Source organism: Indicator indicator, chromosome 27 (assembly GCF_027791375.1).
Source record: "Indicator indicator isolate 239-I01 chromosome 27, UM_Iind_1.1, whole genome shotgun sequence".
NCBI classification, from domain to species: Eukaryota; Metazoa; Chordata; class Aves; order Piciformes; family Indicatoridae; genus Indicator; species Indicator indicator.
This window is the reverse complement of record NC_072036.1, coordinates 7,131,124-7,150,740: the sequence shown is the minus strand read 5'-3', so window position 1 is coordinate 7,150,740 and position 19,617 is coordinate 7,131,124. Positions and strand designations below refer to the sequence as shown.

At 40.6% G+C, this 19,617-nt stretch overlaps 1 protein-coding gene across 1 annotated transcript in view; it reads left to right on the top strand.

Annotated features, from left to right (window-relative positions):
• SLC35F1 (solute carrier family 35 member F1) overlaps positions 1 to 19,617 on the top strand; it is a 201,632-nt gene that overhangs the window by 119,498 nt on the left and 62,517 nt on the right. Inside the window, exon 2 of the mRNA XM_054393126.1 lies at positions 1,133 to 1,308. Coding sequence (XP_054249101.1) covers positions 1,133 to 1,308 — 176 coding nt within the window. The remainder of the gene's footprint in view (positions 1 to 1,132; positions 1,309 to 19,617) is intronic.

Here is a 19,617-nt window from a genome sequence, read left to right as displayed (position 1 = left end):
GCATCAGCCAGCAGAGCTTGGACTACATGTCCCCTTTGTATGTCTTTTCTCCTCCCTTGCAGTCATTGTGCTTGCTCCTTTTTCAGGCCAACACTTCTGCATTTCATGCATCTGCATGGGGTCAGCATGGAAGTACTGATACATGGAGAACCTAGGAGATTTCCTAAGGGATCTCCTATGCTGTGGGGACAGGAGATCCTGTGACAAAAACTGGAAAAGGAGGATTGTTTGGACTGAATTGAGTTATACAGTTAGATAATAAATTCTGCAGGAAGAGTAAAAGTTTTAAAGATAGTTGGAAGGGAAAAAAGGGCTTTCAGATATAGCAGTTTCTTGAATAAAGAGGAGAAAACTATTGGAAGACAGAGAACATGCAAAAAAAGGGGGAACTATCAGAGACCCGTGGGCAGAGAGGATGAAGAACATTGTACAGGGGAATGCAGAGGAAACTAGAGAACAAAGTGAAGAAAAGAGATTAAAGCAAGAAGACAAAATACATTTCTAAGAACCACAAGGAGACAAGAAGGGAAAAAAGTGGAACCACCTCTGCTCCTGTCAAACAGAAGAGGAAGTAAGTGGTGGTAAAGATGAAAGCAAAGATACCTGTATTTGCACAGGAGCTGGAAATAATAGCTTATATAATGAAATGGAAATGAGGTGAAGGAATTTATGCACTACATTCATGGTAATAGTGAAATATGATCAAATCTTTACTTTTTCCTCTGTCGCCACCAAGTCCTAGAAGAGAGCTGTGATACTCCTGGGTCTTTCCTGGGGGGAGGACGCTCAAAGGAAGCAGTGCTGTGTTTTGGTTGATTTTAAATATCATTTGTCTTTGTGAAGTGTGAAATGAGAAATTAAATGGTAGAGATGTGCCATCAGCTGTTGTTTAATATGTGAATAAAAGGTAGTGTGTTTGGGCAATGTTCAAGCTCGTGGTAAGAGCAGAAATAATGGAAATGTTACGTCAGCTACATCCAGCAGATCCCTTACTGACTGGAGCATTGTATTTCTTGCCATGTCTCAGCATTGTTGAGCTTGATTCCTGGAGGAGGATTTGCATTTCCTCTTTGGTGAGGAGGCTGAGTGTTTTATGTCTGTTTTTTGTTTGTTTTTCTCTCATTTCTTTCAGGGATCTCTTGCTGTCTGTGGCGCTTGGCCAGGTCCTCTCCCTCCTTATCTGTGGCATTGGTCTCACAAGCAAGTATTTGTCAGAAGATTTCCATGCCAACACACCTGTTTTTCAGAGCTTCCTCAATTATATCCTTCTGTTCTTGGTCTACACAACAACACTAGCTGTCAGACAAGGTAAGTGCCTTGCTGAAACTGTGTTCTAGAAAGCAGCAAGGATAAAGGCTTCTGCAGAACAGCAACAAGCAATGTTGTTTAGTCACATCTCATTAACATCCAACCTAGTAACACATACTGGATGAACTGAAAAAAAAACCCAAACCAACAAAACAAAACCAATAAACTAGCAAATCTTCTCATTCATTAGCAAAAAATGAATCAGTGGATGTTGAGAATGGCAGTGCTACCTAAGAGCAAAAAGACATATCAGTACTTTGGACTTCTTAATTGTCTTTATAGGAATGTTCCTCTTACACCTGCCTTTCTGGCACCACATCTGTGCAGCCAGGGTTCATTCTGCACTTGACTGCATGCATTGCTGGGAAATTCTGGTATGCTTTACATCTTCACTTGCAGGTAGGAAAGCCAATCACATCCTGGGCTGCATCAAGGGAAGCATAGCCAGCAGGTTGAGGGAGGTGATTTTCCCCCTCTACTCCACCCTGGTGAGACCCCACGTGGAGTACTGCATCCAGTTCTGGAGCCTTTATTACAGGAAGGATATGGAGGTGCTGGAATGCGTCCAGAGAAGGGCCATGAGGATGATCAGAGGGCTGGAGCACCTCTCCTATGAGGACAGACTGAGAGAGTTGGGGCTGTTCAGCCTGGAGAAGAGAAGGCTCTGAGGAGATCTTCTTGTGGCCTTCCAGTATCTGAAGGGGGCTACAAGAAAGCTGGGGAGGGACTTTTTAGGATGTCAGGTAATGATAGGACTAGGGGGAATGGAGGAAAACTAGAAGTGGGTAGATTCAGATTGGATGTTAGGAAGAAGCTTTACACCATGAGGGTGGTGAGACACTGGAACAGGTTGTCCAGGGAGGTGGTGGAAGCCTCATCCCTGGAGGTTTTTGCAGCCAGGCTGGATGTGGCTGTGAGCAACCTGATGTAGTGTGAGGTGTCCCTGCCCAGAGCAGGGGGGTTGGAACTTAGATGATCTTTGAGGTTCCTTCCAACCCTAACAATTCTATGCTTCTATGATTATGTAGGCTAAGGAGAGCTCAGATGCAAGCAAAGAAGAGCTTGTGAGTTCCAGTTGCTAATCATGGCAATTCAATAGTTCACCTACTGTTAGAGGAAAACTGCAGCCAATTCATTGCTATTGGGAGTTAGGAGATGAAGGGAGGGAATTTGGGATGCTGTGTGTGCAGAGCAGCTCAATGTATCCTGCCACAGCTTTGCAACAGAGCCTGTGTAACCAACCTGACCTCCAAAGTGAGCAAAGCATTAGAGTACACTTAGGTATTGTGGATCAAATGAGCATCTGTTTGACAGTCTGTATAAAATACAGGGGGGGTTGTACCTTTCCTGCCCATCCCTCCTTTCTTTGAGATTTCATGTCTAGGTGAAGTGTGGGAGGTGAATGTGTTTTAAGTACATTCCTCACTTGCTCTTTTTTTTTTTTTTTTTTGGTAATAATTTTATTTATTCACTTTCACACAACATGTGGATTTAGAGGCAAAATAAGAGGTCAAAAATATCATGTGCTTTCGTGACTCTCTCCTGGCATAAGGAGAGAAAGATTCTATGGAGGAAAAGAACTACACAATGCACATATCAGGCTGTGGTTCTTTTATCAGCATATTAGAGGTTCATGTTTTCTTACAGGCACAAATATTTTTCACTTGTTCTTTGATGTGACATCTTTTAATGGTATGGGAAGAACCCTGGAGCTTAAGTTCTTCCCTCATAATATGGTCCTGTGATACAATACTATGAAGTGTTCCAACCCAGCAAGGGCTTCATTTCCATGCAAAAAGTCAAAATCAGGAATATACCACTGTGCTCCAGCAAAAAGCACTTAAAAGTGTTAGAACTTAAGTTTTACAAACTGTGGTCTCCACTGACATTTTTCAGCAGCAATGAAGGCCAATCTATGCAGGCAATGCCAGCTCTTGTATAAGGAGAGATTGCTCAGGCAGTGTTTCTCTGTCTTGGTATCTCAGGTTGTGTAGGAGGAAACACCACCACATGCTTTGCTCTGAAAAAGCTTTAATCCATGTATTATAAGCATCTTTGTGGAGAGCTATGATTAAAAATAATTCTTCTGAGTGTAGGATTGCCTAGATGTTCCCAAATTCCCTCCTAGAAATGTCCTTTTCAGGCCTGATTTAGGAACTGTGTTCACCAAGTCCTTAATGACTTTGAAATCTATTTTACTCTTTTTATTTTTTTTTTTTTTGGCTGATTGTGGTAGTTTTAGGCAACGCCTTTAAAATTTCTCACAGATCTTGAGCAGAAAGTAGTAAAAATGTAAATAAATCACTATTGGTGTTGGATGTGAATAGGAAAATAATGATTCTTCTAAACAATTCCATTGGAGGGATGTCTCCCATAAGATTGGTTCCCAGAATAATTTTTCCTCTCCTCTCCTTACTTCAGCCTGGGAGATGCTAACTTGCTTCTGCTTGATCTTGGTTGCATTGTTTTGTCTGGTATTAGCTTTCTCTGCTTTTCTCTCTCTTCCCTTTGTACAGGGGGGCAAGGGGGAGGCAGGGAGGGAGAAGCTGTTTGCAGCTTCCCTGTTCTCTTGGCCAGGGGGATCCTTGTGCTGTTTTGTTAGTTGTAAACACCTGAAAATATTGTAAATACTGTTTATTTGTACATAGTCATTGCATTCCATTGTAGATTGTAGATTTTGCCTGTAAATACAGCTTCCATTTGCTTCCACTGAGCTGGGCTGGCAAAGTTAATGCTGGGGGGGAAATTTCCAAGCCACCACAATGATGCTGACTTGTGAAAGGATATATGAGCCAGCACACTGCTGGGCATTACAGGGGTTTATTTAGAGCAAAGTTTGACACCTGGTATATATTGACATTTCAAAAATCCTATTGGGAACATATAAAAAGAGGTATTAAATCTGTACCTTCTTTGTGTGTATATATACATATACATATATTAAAAAAATATATATAAATATAAGTATATATAAAAAATTCTGACTGTTTAAAAAATACAGTGGTGGAGTAAAGAGAGTTTGTCAGAGCTATGTGTTGTGTCAGCAAGATAAGTTTGGGAAGCTCTTGAGAAAGTGTTAAGCATGTGGGAAAAATATTTTCTGGAGAAGTGAGGAGCACCCAGGGAGGGTATTTGACCAGGTCTGGGCTTGAATACAGACCATACCAACAAGCAGAGCACAGTGCAGAGGAAACCAAATGGAATAGGCAGGAAAAGGAGCTGTCAAAAAAAAAAAAAAAAAAAAAAAAGAAAGAAAAAAGAAAGATTAGTTGGTCCAAAAAAATCCAGAGCAAAATTGGTTAAAGAAGCAATGAAGTGAACAATCCAGCAACTCAGCATAACATCCCTGCTGGATTGTATAGCACTAAGTAGCCAACTCATTTACTTGGCATTTACTATTGCCAAGTGATTGAGCTTGACATTGTCTTTTTGCTTGTGTATTTATTCACATTCATTATCTGTGTTTGTTCCACTAAGACAGTTTTTCTAGCAGCTCTAATCATTTGGCTTCATTAACAGATGGAAATCACGAAAATAATGATATTAATTTTATGTGGAACCGTTCTGTTCTGAGTGCTGGGAACATCAAAAGGCATTTTTTTCCCCCCAACTGCAGTTCTACTCTATATGCAAGATTTAAGATTCTTTAAATTATCCTTTTTCTCCTTCAGAAATCAAGCCATGGTAAGTTGGCTGGTAGTCAAAAATAATTGTGTCCCTTTGTCTTTTCCTTCGGTTGCTTTGTTAATCAGGGGGATTTTTGCAGAAATGCAATGGCTTAGGAGATGTCACCTGAGGTGGCAAATGCATCCTTAATTCACTGCAGGACTGAAAACTATAATTTTCTGAGACATAAGGATTTCTTTCTTTAGAGGCTTCTTCCAAATGTTCATTTACTGTGGAGCCCCTTTGACTTAGCCTTCCCTAGCTGTTCCTCCTCTCCCTCCATGTAAATTCCCTGACTGACACTGAAAAGGTAGAATTTGTGCTGGTCTTTGAAAGTCATCATTAGCAGATGATTAAAGCTCCTAATTTCTGAGCTCTTTTAACTTCTGCATTTGATGTCCAGCTTCCAGCAGCTAGGGTTAGTCCACAGGCACCAGCAGCTTCCACTACATTTTTGTATTGTGGATCAAGATGGGTTTTTTCCAAAATAATTTTATCACACCCTTTTAGTGGCTGCAACAATTAGGACTAGGACCTTGCAATTATTTCACATGTGATCAGACAAATGCAGGAGATGTACAAGTTGGAACTAGATGGTCCCTTCCAACCCCAACAATTCTATGATTCTAAGTCCTGCAGGTGCTGGAATCTCTGAGTATTTTTAATCTTTATTCCCTTGTGAAAACAAAAAGAACAAACAAAACAAGAAAACCCAACCCACAACCCGACAAAAAAAAAAAAATCCCACCACAAAACCCAAACCAGTTGGAAGGCAGTAAAAGTATACTCAACACTTTTGAACAGTGGCATCTGTGTGAGTAAAGCTTTTTGTCATTATTGTTCTCATGACCAGAAATGAGCAATGTCAGAAGTGTTAAAGGGGTTCTGTTCTTGTGAGGTTTTCATATAAGCCTTAAAATGTGGCTATTGCTCAGGTAGAGATCATGAAAAAGGAAAGGATTTGGCCAAACTGGGATTTTTACAGTTTCTGTTGAATGATTAATCTGCTATCTAGAAAACTCTCTTTTATTCTGAATATTTAAAATCTGTTCTATTCTGATTATTTTAAACCTGTTTTATTCTGAATATTTTAAACCTGTTTTAATTTTTTTTTATATGTAACTTATATGTCTGCTATATATAAAGTTATATATAACAAAAAGAAACCCCCAAACATATATATTATGTAAATCTAAGCTGGATATATTATTTCCCCAATGAGGTTGAGTGCAGAGGTTCCCCACAGTTAGGAATGCAGATGCTCAGGCATGCAGAGATGCCAGTAGGCTCTTAACCCTCCACAGCTTCCAGTCCAGTGCCCATTAATGCATCACTACTGAGGTCTGAATATAAATATATATAAATATAAATAATAAGGAAAACTTCAGAAGTTTTCTGTGTGTGAGAACAATGCTATAGAATCGTCACTCCTGTGACACTGAATGTCATATTTTATCTGGCTGATATGCCAAAGATTTAACAGGTAGTAAGCACCTCCTCAGTTCTTTCTCTTGAGGTAACTTCACCTCATGCCCATTGTTTTCACAGTCAAAACCCACATTTGTCCATGGTAACACCTCTGGGTTGAGAAGGAGGTTTTAACACACGTTATCTCAGCTCAACCCCCCTCATCAGCAGAGGATTCTGCTTGGCAAAATCTTGCTAGGACACTTCCAGATACTCCTTTGGGTGGTGTGTGATTATTAACTGAGGATAAGAAAAGCCTTGGCTGGAAGAAGTGTCTGCTATCAATGAAATGGAGCTATGGGACACTGAGCTGGGTGGAGATTACTTTTAACACCTTAAAAAGCAGTAAGTGGGAAATTGTACATAGTGGACCAGAAGGTGTTAATTACTAACAGTCAACATGGGTGCATCAGCAGCTTGCCACCAAAAATAAATTGCTTCTAAAAGCCACCTCACATATGCTTCGAATGAAAACAACACATCTACTAGACATCATTAAAAGAAGGGGGGGAAAAATCCCCATGAAACTGCTATTTTGTTGTTATTCTGGAAAACAAGACATGAGGGAACAGGAGGAGATGCCTTTTGAACAGAAGGGAACCATAAAGCCTTAAGGGCCAGATTCTGTGAGCTGGGCTTCACATTGCAAGCTGTTCCTTTAATTTTAGTGCAACAAGTGACAGAGTATTTTTCTCCCACCCTTACTGAGGTCTGGCAGTAATTTGCCAGTTCAGAAAAGGTTTTATGAATCTGTGTATGTCTGGATGAATTCTGCTCAGTGATAAGGTTATAGCATATGTCAATGGAAATGTGATTTTCCCTAGAGTAACTGCAGCATCTTAGATTTGACATATAATCAGATGTGATCTGTGCCCCTCAGTCAGCCAGAGTCCTGTGAGACTATCAAGGACTGCAGTCCTGTCACTGGAATATCATTTTCATGCATTTCTATCTAGCACTGATTTATGACATTAGCATCTCAGTCATATGCAAATTCTTGATTTGTCTGCTATTCAAATGTATATCTCCAGTTAGACATGTGAATCTCCTCCACCACAACATCCTTCCTACTTCCCCCAAACTGACTGAAACAGGCTGCTTTAAGGAAAATAGAACACTCTGTGTGAGTTGTTTGGTTTTACTGCTGTGCTTGTCAGTTATTTATCAAATGATAAAAAGGATCTCTTTTCTTTTTTTTGCTAAATTTCATTCTACTATCAATGTTACTTTACCACAAATCTAGTATTATACACTTAACTTAGGTAGATATGCCAGGATTTCTTTGATATGAACATCTTTTTTTTTTTTTTTTTTTTTTTTTTACATTTTAAATGTTTTTTTTATTGTTTGTCCATAAGAACATGCCTGGGAAACCAGGAGAGGACATGATTTAAGCTGTTCAAACTCTACTAGACATAATATACTTTGGGCAATATGTGTTGTGCCATTAAGATGAAATGTCTTCTGGAAAGGCATCGATCCCATCAGCATTTTCAGTGAGAAACCTTCAGAAATCTGGGACTGCCTGTTCATGGAGGAGGACAGGGAGTGATTTTGATTAGAAAAGATGTTTCATCATCAATAGGATTCTGAAGCATGCCTCTGCTGTAGAACAAAGAGCTCAGTTAACCCTCCGTTGTCGGACAAAACCTGCACAAGCTGCAGCCAAGCAGCTTTATGGTCCTCTCTGCCTGTGACAAAAGTGGTCCTCAGTCTCTCAAGGCAGTGCCCCAGCCCACATACTGGCCTGCAAATGCATGGCAGACATCACAAAGAGCAGTGGTGTTCCCTTTGAGGCATGGGGAAAGGCACATCAAGCTGGCCCAGTTCCTCCTGACCCTCCCACTGCACCGGGCCAGGCTAACCTTAGGTTGTAAGAATGAAACATGGCACTGAGCATGGCTTGGGAGCAGTGAAAAATAATGGGCTTCAGGTCTTTGGTATTCTCATAGCAGCACTGCAGAGTCTCCCTGCTGTGCTCTGCTTTGCAGTCTGCAGTGCACTTTCTCCTCATTACGCTGGGCTTCTAATTAGGGATGCCAAACAGTGTGGGATATGTTTATTATGAACATGCTCAGCCCAACAGGCCTTTTGTCTGGGCTTTGAAGAGCCCTTTTCATATTCAGGGGGAATTCTGCGCTTATGGAGAAATGAAACCCAGAATGCTGGCTATTTGCAGGCACTTCAAGTGGCAGGGAGCTTTTTTAACATGCAGTTTTCTGTTTTGGAGAGCCTGCTCACAGGAGCAAGAATTACAGCGTGCTACACGTTCAGGGTTTGCCTATTAAATCATGGGCACCACAGCAAGCCAGTTCAAGGACTAGTATGGCTAGAGCCAGCTTGCTGTTCAGTTCCATTTACATATTCACTGTGTTTGTGTTTGAATTTTCCCTCTACTTTCCACTGAGATTTAAAAATATCCTGTTGTACAATGCTGAATGCTGCTCCCCTCCCTCTCTTCTGCTTGAACCTTTATTATTTTACTCCATCGATGGTTACAATTCAGCAAAGTGTTGAGGCTGGATGTTAGGAAGAAATTCTTCACAGAAAGAGAGACTGGCCATTGGAATGGGCTGCCCAGGGAGGTGGTGGAGTCACCATCCCTGGAAGTGTTTAAAATAAGACTGGATGAGGAACTTAGTGCCATGGTTTAGTTGATTAGATGGTGTTGGGTGATAGGTTGGACTTGATGATCTCAAAGGTCTTTTCCAACCCAATTAATTATGTGATTCTGTGTTAAACTTTCCCTGTATGTATAAGTTTCTGTACAGGACCTTGGCATTCTGTTCTTTCTGGTAGTTTCCCAAAACCCACAGAATTTCCTTCTCAGTCTAATGAAGTCTTTCTGCATGCTTAGCCGTAATACAGAAATAAATGCAGCTCCAACAGGGTATGATTTATTCCACTGAGCTGGTGGGAAGACAGGCTGAAAAGTGAGAGACCACCTTGGTGATGCAAACTCAGGATTAAAACCAGTGCTCCTGACTTTTCTGTCTTTTGCTTTGTTTTGTTTTGCTGTTCCTAGTAGAGAGGTTGGGTGTTTCTTTCAGTGCCCAGGATTTGTCCTTCTCACACTAGCCAGCAGACAGATGCTTTCTGCTTTGGCCCTGCTGCCCCTGTCCACACACACCAGGGACCAAGCATCTCAAGGCTTAGGCAGTTTTCATTGTCATTTTCATCAGGTGCATTTTGCTCTGCCAGCTCTTTGGCAAGGTTCAGAGACATACTTACAGAGAGGAATCCTGGCTCCAAACATAGTGAAAATGTGTTGGCAGGTAAAGACACAAAAGAAACCTCAGCCCTTTCTTTTTTGTGTTTTTACTTCTCAGTTCTGTGCTCCTGGTTGTTAGGTTAGGCACCTGCTGTCTGAACCCAGAGCACATATCCTGTTACAATATATGTGCCCTTCTCTTAATCCTGGCCAAAGCAGCAGAGTCTGTTCTCTTGCTTCATATCATTGGAGTAAATCATGTACATCCCACAGCACATACAGACTGAAAATTGGAAAGCATTGCTCCTTTAGGGTGCAGGTGGCAGCAGTTAAGCATGAACACTGTGTGGCATGGTTTAATGATGCAAACACACTCATGATGACCCCAGAGCAATAAAGGCCAGACCTAATCAAGCATCCATGCTCTAGCATTCTTTGTAGTAGTATCTCATGATTCCTCAGGCAGCTCTTCCTGTTCAGAGGTGCCTCTGGTTTTACTAGGTTGCTTTCAAAATAGCTTTGCTGCTCAGAGCAGAAGTATCCTTTGTGCCAACAAAGACAAAAGAAGCTGCCAGAGGGCACTGAGTGAAAGGACAGGAACACCTCACATTTCCTGTGCCTGATGATGCAGACAAGAGGATAAAAACAACAACAAAAAAAAAAAAAAAGAGAGGGAGATCTCTTACCACCCTTGACCTAAATGAGGAAATAAGAAGTCTTCTCTTTCCAGAGCAGTGAATGTGTACTAAGGTTGCCTGTGAACTAGGAGTAATGCTGCTTGCAGTGAAGTCCCTGCAGAGTTCAAACAGGGCAGTTCAAGGCACAGATGCTCAGGTCACTCTCAGTTCAGGAAGTTCAGATCCACTCAGGTTTCTGCCTGCTAGGTTTGTGCCCTCAACCACTTTCTTCTAGAAACAACATTCAGATTTGCACCATGGTTCAAAGACTGGTGCATATTTTATGAGAGCAAACCTTACAGGCACTAAGTGCAGTGAGCATAAAAGGGATGCCAAGCTTTAGGCTGGCTGAAGTCCTGGGTGATAGAACATGTTTGCATCAAGACACTGCATCACTGGGGTGAGGCAATGTCTGTACTGAATATTCTACTTGAGATTAAGGCAGTTTTACCCTGAAGGTGAATGTACATGGAGTTTAGGAACATTTAGCCAGATGTGGCCATTCCATGCCAGTAAGTCCATAAAGAGAAAGCAGAGATGCAATAAAAAGGGAGGCAGTGCAGTTATTCAGCTGACAGCTGCAGCATCACAGGTAGTGAGTTGGAATTTAGCAAAACCAAAACCCAAAAATGATCACAGTGTGGTAATTTATACTGGGATGCCTTTCTTAGTGATTCCAACACCTAAATCTGAGACTTAGGGCAAATTTGCTTTTATGTGTGGATCAGGATTTCAACGTTGTTGCTGAGGCTATGAAGCTCCCTCCTTGCACATATTTCCAGGAACCATGCCAGCCTTGCAGACACAGTGCTAGTCTGAACACAAGTCTGTGAGTACCTGTTTGAGAAGATAAACCTCATCACTAGAAGGATGAGTGGGCAGGCTCAAGGAAGCTCTGAGGAAGTGCAGTTGGAACGTTCAGGCATCATGCTGCTTGATTTGCATCCCCATCTCTGCAGCTGTGCTGACATGTGTTTGTATTTGTACCACAGATTCAGAGAGGGGCACAAATGTTGTAGGTGAAAGAAGGAAGGCCAGGCATTGCATGGAAGAGTCCTGGAAGTGCTCAGACACCATGGCAGTAGCACATACCAAGCTTTGAAACTTGTGTCATGGCATCAGAGTGCTGCACATGTGTGAGTGTGGTTCTCAGTAATTTTATTTGAGGGTAAAGCAGCTCTCTATCTAGCTCTGATGGCCTTACAGTGTGTCAAATAATAAATCGTCTCTTAAGGGTGTGAGCTGAATCATAAACAGCTGATTTTCTGTAGAATTAAAAGGACTAAACTGTGCTTTGTGCTGTAAGTATATGGATCTGACCCTTCTTTGTACACATAAACATCTCAAGGGCTGTTTACAAAACCAACCATCCCTTCCCACCACAATGAGGAAAGCGAATGGCTCTGATTATAAAATAGAGTACCCTTGATCCTACAGCTGTAAGCAGAATGCAAAGGTTGTCTGTGCCACTTCATGCAGCATCAGTATTTGCCTGTGATTTATTGAATATTTAAACATTCATCAATTCGGGCAGCTAGGCAGGGTAGCAGGATCCACATTCACCACACGTAGCTCCAGCGTTCATCCGGGAGATTTGAAATGTGGTTACAAGATGATAACTGTGTTGCCTGAAGGAGATAAGTCCCACTCTGCTAGGATGGTGCTTTGTATGTAATTAGTGTAAAAATGCAGAGGAAGAGAGTTTATCCCTGCGATCGTCTTCCTCATTAAAAACGAATCATAATGAAAGAACAAAGCGGTCCCTGCAGTGCGTTGGATTGCCTTCCTAAGTCTTCATCAAATCAAAGACTCAGCAGCAGCCCATTTTGCAGGGCCCAGTTGTGAACTGTACACAAGACTTGCAGCAGAGCCCCTGTGAAGCTCACATCCTTTCTGAAGGCTTGGAAGTGCAGTGTAGTTCTCCTCCATGGGAAACAGCTCACCTTTCTGTTTTCTTTTCCTGATTTCTTCAGTTTCTGTTGACAGAGGGTACTGGTTTCAGCTGGGATGGAGTTAATTTTCTTCCTAGTAGGCAGTGCTGTGCTGTGTTTTGGAATTCATTTGAGAATAATGTTGATAATGCTCTGATGTTTTAGTTGTTGCTAAGTAACGTTTATCCTAAGCCAAGGACTTTGCAGTATCCCGCGCTCTGCCACCAAGCAGGTGCACTGGAAGCTGGGAGGGAGCATGACCAGGACAGGTGACCTGAACTAGCCAAAGGGATATTCCATAGCATAGGATGCCATTCTCAGTATATAAACTGGGGAGAATTGGCTGGGAGGAGCAGATCACTGCTGAGGAACTGGGTGGGCACCAGTCAGCAGGTGGTGAGCAACTGTGTTGTGCATCACTTCTCTTTCTTGGGTTTTATTTCTCTCTCTGTTATCTTCCTCTTATTACTATTATTATTATATGTCAATTATAAAACTGCTCTTATCTCATAAGGTTTACTTATTTTTCTGATTCTCCTTCCCATCCTATTAGGGGTGGGGAGAAGTGAATGAGTGGCTATGCAGTGCTTAGTAACTGGCTGGGGTCACACCATGACATCCAGGTAACTTACAGCCACAACTACAAAACTTAATCTTAATTAGACTGCCTTTCCTAAAATAAGACTATGGGACAACATGGATCAAGGAAATCAAAAGTTGCACTAGTGGGAAAAATCTCTATTTTCAACTTGTTCTTCTGGCTTCCACTTAATACCAAGCCACAGCACAAGCAGTAATTTTCACTTCCTTCACCCCTGCATTATTACCAGGGTAATCCATATAATTATTGCTAAATATTTCAGGAAAAAAGAATACAAATATCCTGTAAGTTTTTCTGTAAACATCTTGTTTTCCCCTTTATATTCCTCTGAGCTGTTAGCCATTTTCATAGGGTTATTTTGAACTCCTGTTGCATTTCCAGATGATGGTGCTACAATAATTGCAGCTTCATCTGAAAAATTGTTTACAGATTTAGAACTTAATAGAAAAGTTACAGGTGTGCTGTATGCTCTCCCTTCTGCTCATAGGCTGCTGAGCACAGGTGGGAGCACCAAGTCACTTCTGGAAGGTGCTCAGAATTCAGAGACCTGAGGACTCTCCTCTTGGCTTAGGTCTCCCTTTGGCTGCAACTTTGCTTCATAAACCCAGAGGATGCTTTAGACCCAGGTCACTACTAAATAGAGCTGCTCACAGTTGCTATCAACCAGCTGTTAGAACCTCTCCCTGCATTATCTTTCCTGATTTAGCATTAAGAGAAAGGGAAAAGGATAATATATGCTGTCTAGCAACCTTCTCCATTTATTGCACACATCTCCCTGATGGGAGGAAGAATCTTTGAGGGAAGGTGGGAGCTTTGCTGACAGAAGTAGAGTGCTCCTAGTACTGAGGGGAGGAAGAGACCATATGCATGTCTCAGAGGAGCAGTTATCCTTTAGTTCTCAGTTATATGACAGTGACAGTCAATTCACAGGGATATTTTTGTAACTGGTACACAAATATAGATAGCAAATGAGGTTTCAAAGGAAAATTATGCATCTTAACCTTTTCTCAGTGAAATATTCATGGATTTTCTTCTGTGCAATATCATTTGTCTATGCTCTGCTTGTCTGTCTGCAGTCTTGATACTTTTTTTAAAATTTTGATTCATTCTATAGAAGGTTTTAGTACCCCAGAGTAGAGGTGGACTGTCACAGCTGTAATAAAATGGACCTACAGTGATTTGCATCACTGGTGATATGTGGAGGAGCTGCATGCTCATGATCACAAATTACAGTACATGGGTTTTCACTGCTATTTGTAATCTTCTGCTTGAACTTATAATTTAGTGTCCCATTGAGAGCTTATCTGCTTGGTCTACAAGAGGAGCAACTAGCTAGTGCCCTTACTTTCTGTGTTTGGCATATAAGAGGTGTGGTTCAGTTTGAAAGAACCTGGAGTGGTTTGCCCTCGTGGAGTGAATCCAAGAGTTTTTCCATGCACACAGCTATAAATACATACATGCACAGATATCCAAAAGCCCTAGGTATGATCAATAGAATTGAATTTTAGTATTATTTTTTGTCATTGCTTGTCATCTCAAGATCCCAGTGAACTTCAGGTGTTCCTGAGCTAGGCTTCATGCTTGTTTGGACAGAGGTAGGATCAGATTAAGCCATGGTGTAACCAGGAACACCTCTTGTCCACTCACAATTTTTAGAAGATTAAATGCCATTCAAGGGATAGAAGCACAGACAGCTTTGCATCAGTAATTATTTCTTAGCTAATATGCACAAAAAGCATTTAAGTAGATGTTTATAAGCATGTGCACCTGAAAGGCCAAGTTAAACAGTAATAGACACAAGCCAACCAACTGAAGAAAGAAAATGGCATCTTTCAAGTTCAACCAGGATGTTTCTTCCTAGTTCAGGGGTGGCTTATTCCTAATTGGAAGCTGCTTAGTGCAAATTGTCAGGTTCTATCAACCTTCCTTCTCAATTTGCACAAAAGACTCAATCTTTTAAGTCTTTATTAATATATTTCATATTTTGTCATTAATGTGATGAAATGTCATCTCCTTATTTCTTAATATTTTGAACAGTGGAATAAAAATGGAAATTCATTGTCAGCTCTCTGTCATATTCATTGCAGGGGCATTTTCTCTCATGCATTTGATGAGGCTTATGTTTATTTCCATGATTTCCAATAATCCTGCATTGGTGAAGGAACAATCTATCTTCTGTTAAGGAGATAGATTTCAGATAATATTGATAAATAATCTGCATGAATATGTTTCTTTTAAAAAAAATCTACCACATTATTAATATTTCCCAATGTTGCTTTTATTCTGTACTTTCTTGAGTTCTGTTTAATGTGTTTTATGGATTTGATCTTTTGTGTTCTGAATAGTATTTAATGGACTTGACAGAATATTGATTGTAGATTTACCAGCACCAAAAAGAAGCAAACCTCTGCAGGAAAATCTGAGTATTGAGAGAGAGATTATTGGTAGGGCTAAAAAGCTGTGGAATTAAGAAGCAGCAGATGATATCAATAGCACTAATGCTTGTCATTGCCTTTTGCAGTCTCACAGACAAAGATTTAGCTTATTAGTTTTGAACTAATTAGTAATAGAAGGCAAAAGTTATATCTCTAGTCAAGAGTTTTGAGGAAGTTACTGCCAGTGATTTTCAATTGAAAATCACATCTCATATCAACTGTTTAGCTGCAAAGTAGCATTCAGGAGTAAACCATTCCCTTTCAAGGAAGTTAGTAAACTAATTTTTTTCATTACAAATAATTTTTATTACCTATTAACATTGCTGACTTTGAGTGGACCAGGCAAAAAACAAAGTGCAGTAGAAAGGGATTTATTATTTTAAGTTCAGAACATAAATACAATAAGAGCTTCATGTAACCTGCTAAGCAAACCTGGAGATCACGTACAAAGAAATCTGTGAAGGTCTTCCCTGGACAGACAGACACAAACATGTAAATCAAGAAAACAAAGCTGTAATGAGCAGTGGGACCTGAAACCAAAACACTGATGTAGGCTTGCAGAAAGCTGAGTGAGTCAGTGTGCCTGGAGATCAGCAGTTCTCATCCTCTGCTTCATTTGAGAGCCTTGTGTTGCATCTGTGATCAGAGGAATTCCCTGCTGATTCCATTTTTCCCTGTCATACCCAAATTACTTCTGTATTGCTTGTCCCTGCTACCAGTGCCATCCAAAGCTTTGTTTCTCTTCTCATCTCTGATGCTCTGTTTCCCTTTTTCACTGAGTCCTTTCCACAGTGTTAAGTTCCACTCCCTGCTTCCCTGCCTTATCCTATGAGCATTTTTGTAATTTATTCCAAATAATTGCTTGTAGAGGGGAAACATTTCCCAGCTGATCACATCTTTGAAGCTATTCTGAAATTATGCATTTGATTCCAAGCCAGGCATTAGCTTCTTTTCCACCTACTCCATGTTAGCATGTCAGGAATATAGTTTCATACAGATGCAACTTGTTTACTATTTTTAGGAGGAGAAATGAAGTGAACATCAGAGCAGCAATAGCAAGTTATACAAGGCACACTGTTATCAGAAGAAATGATATGATTAGACCAAATTCTGAGGTAATTTCTCAGGGCCTTTGTCTGAAAGAATCACAGTATGTAGTATAGAGCAAGAGAAAAATGAAAAGAATCTTCTCTATAGAGCAAGATTTTTTCCCCCTCTGTTACAGAGCTGCATTTTCCCTATCTCAGCAATGGCTTACATCCATCTGTAAAATATAGACAGAAGCTGAACGAAATTTCACAAGGATTTTATTTATGTTTAAGCTGTAATGAGAATTCCTCATCTAGATGAGTTTTTGAGAAAACAGACTGTTTGGAAGTCAGGCATTTTATTACCACAGAAGCTTCTGACCAGCTGTTGAGATATGTGCTCTGGTAAGAGACAAATTTGCATCTCCATCTTCTTGAATTCTTGTAAATACACACAGGGGCGTAGAGAGATGTGACGATTAAACATTCCATCAGTAATGAAATTGGTGCAGTTATTCTGAGCAGGATAACCTTTTCATAGCTGCTGCCATGGAAATCAAAACACTGAAGTTCTGCTTGAAAGGTGTGCCCCTCGTGGTTCAAGCACAGACTCTTAGGAAATCTGTAGTTCCAATGCTGTAGAGCACAGGTTCCTGAAAAGCAGTAAATCACATCAACCACGAGCAGATTATCTATCTGTCCATTATTATGGTAGCTGAGTGCCTTTAAAAGCTATTTTAATTTAGACCCCATATGCTCAAACATATTACACAACACATTTCAAGTGTCAACATTTTATTTCTAGCTTTGATTCAGTGCAGAACACTGAACAAGTTGTTTAAAGTATAATCTTCTCATTTGTCCGCTGTGGCCAGGAGAGGAAATCAGCAGAGGCAGTGAAGCAAACTGCCAAAGGTTGTGCTTTGTACAGAACAGTGCTGCCAACATTTATAGAACACTGCTGTAATTTAAAGAGGTTCATGTTAATATGTGTCTGGTTTGGTTTGTTTTTTGTTTTTTTTTTTTTTACTTTAGAGCCCACTTTTACTTTTGCCAACCAAGAATAGCTCCTCTGAGTTTTATAAGAAGTGTTTCTCACATGGTTGGGAAAAAAAACCAAAAGTGTTCAAACATGGAATTTCAAGTTCTTGTTATTTTTAATCTCAAGTTAGTATGTTCAGCAGAATGTGATTCTCAGAGCTCTCCAATTTTGAATGAAATATCTCATTCAATGAAATCTTTGAATGTTTGCACATGCCTGATGGATAGATTCGGGAGTTTGCTGCTTTTAAGGAGAGGCTGTACATTTTCCTGTGCTTTTCTCAGCCAAAGCAAGAGAAAGCAGTGACAAATCAGAGAAAATATGATCATGAACAGGGATGTTAGTATTATGCCCAATGAATTGTGGTTTGCCCACTGATCCCAGCTTTTAAAAGTGTGACAAGCTGTACAGCCTTCCCTGAGTGCAGAGGAGTCCCACCGAGCACACAGCCTCCTTACATACTGATATGGTGGCTGTCTGCTTGCTCCACTTGGTTAAAGCCTGCTGGCATCAAGTATATGAAGAAGGACAAGATGCTGTTTGCCACTTTAAATGGTTATCTTGCAGAACAAAAGCCCTAGGAACATAGTGAAGTAATCATGTTTTCCTACCTACATGACTACTTTGCATCACCCAGCACTCCAGCTGGAATCCAGTATCAGAAAGCCCTAGAGGTCTGGCAGCTTTAGTCTTGCACAGGGTCATGTGAGTGCAGCTATGCACTGACCAGCATGCATTTCCAATCCAATTTGAAAGATCCCTTTCAGTCCTCAGTGACCTGATGCCCCAGCAAATGGCCCCAATCGTTCATTTCTAAACCCAGCTGCAGTGACTTTACCATCTCACCCTCCCACTCAGGAACAATATGTGGCAGTGTGTTCCTTCCAGTAACAGATGAATCCTGATTTCCTGGTTCTGGATGATCACCATCAATATTTTTCTGTCTGGCCTTGGCAGCCTGCCTTTTGTCTCCTGGCTCCAGTGAGCCGCCCCTCCTTCCCTGCTGTTCCCAGTTGCCTTGTTAAATCCATCATATCAGAAAGCTCAGTTGTTGTGGTAACATGGAAGAAAAGCCACCTTATCAAGAGGCACTCCTGTGTTTCCATTTTGCACCCTCCACATGGTTCAAATGCCCCACTGGCAACTATGCCTAGCTTGTTGGAGGGTTGTTTCCCCTACTGAATGAAAGAGCCAACTATCTATTTTCACAGTTATATTTTCATGTGGAAAGTGATAGAACAGTGTTGAACAAATTCAGATCCCTCTTTCTTACACCAAATTTAAACTTTGAGGCTCACATCCACACTCTCAACAATCTGGATTTGCTAAGACCAAATAGCAACATTCTGAGGTTTCTGATTTTTTTTTTCCTATAATATGACCTAGAACCTGTGCAATATTCCACAAAGTAATGTCATTAAGCTGGTGTGTATCCTGCCTAAATGGATCTTCCTCTGAGTCTAGATAATAGCAGGGTCATATCTCTTTATTAACAAGAACAAACGCACAACGGAGGAGATTGGAGAGCTTTTAATTTCCCACTTAAATACCTCAGATTGTTCTTGATGTCTGACAAGGCTGGGCACAGCTGAAGGAACATTGCTGGAATTTTAAATGATTACAGGAATGAGGAAAAAAAATCTTTTCCATCTTTAAACAGGAATCCAGACTGATAATGCTTTCTTGCTGTAGCTAAAGGATTAGGCATAACTTATGTTGGCCCTACAGCCAGGTAGGAATGTTCCTATATCCTATTGTCTTCACTCATTGTTTATGTATTAGAGTGAAAATAGGACACATGGAGTTTGGCTTTGTAATGCCTTCCTTTAGACAAAGCCAGTGCCATGGCATGGTAGTAATAATACTGAAATTTATACCACCCATAAACCTTTTTATAGCAATGTAATTAGATGGACTATTAATGCTACCCAAGCTTAGCCTTATTCTATTGCTGGAAGCACAGCTTGTGATCAGGTAAATGTTAATAAGTAATAATGCTTATGGGCACTGTATAAACCCAAGCATTTTAGTCTCTCCAGTGAGTCTCTCTTTGGGAACAAAAGTAGGGGATCCTATAGCTTTCCTTTCCTGTTGATAGTTAATTCCATGCTTTCCTTAGAGGGTACCCTAATGGAAAACAAGGTCATAAAACTCCTGTTCTTCTCTCACTTTTTCTAATTTATCTCTTTTAACTTCTGTGCTGATACAGGTATAAATTAGGCAATAAATAGCAAAAAAAAGAAGTGAATTC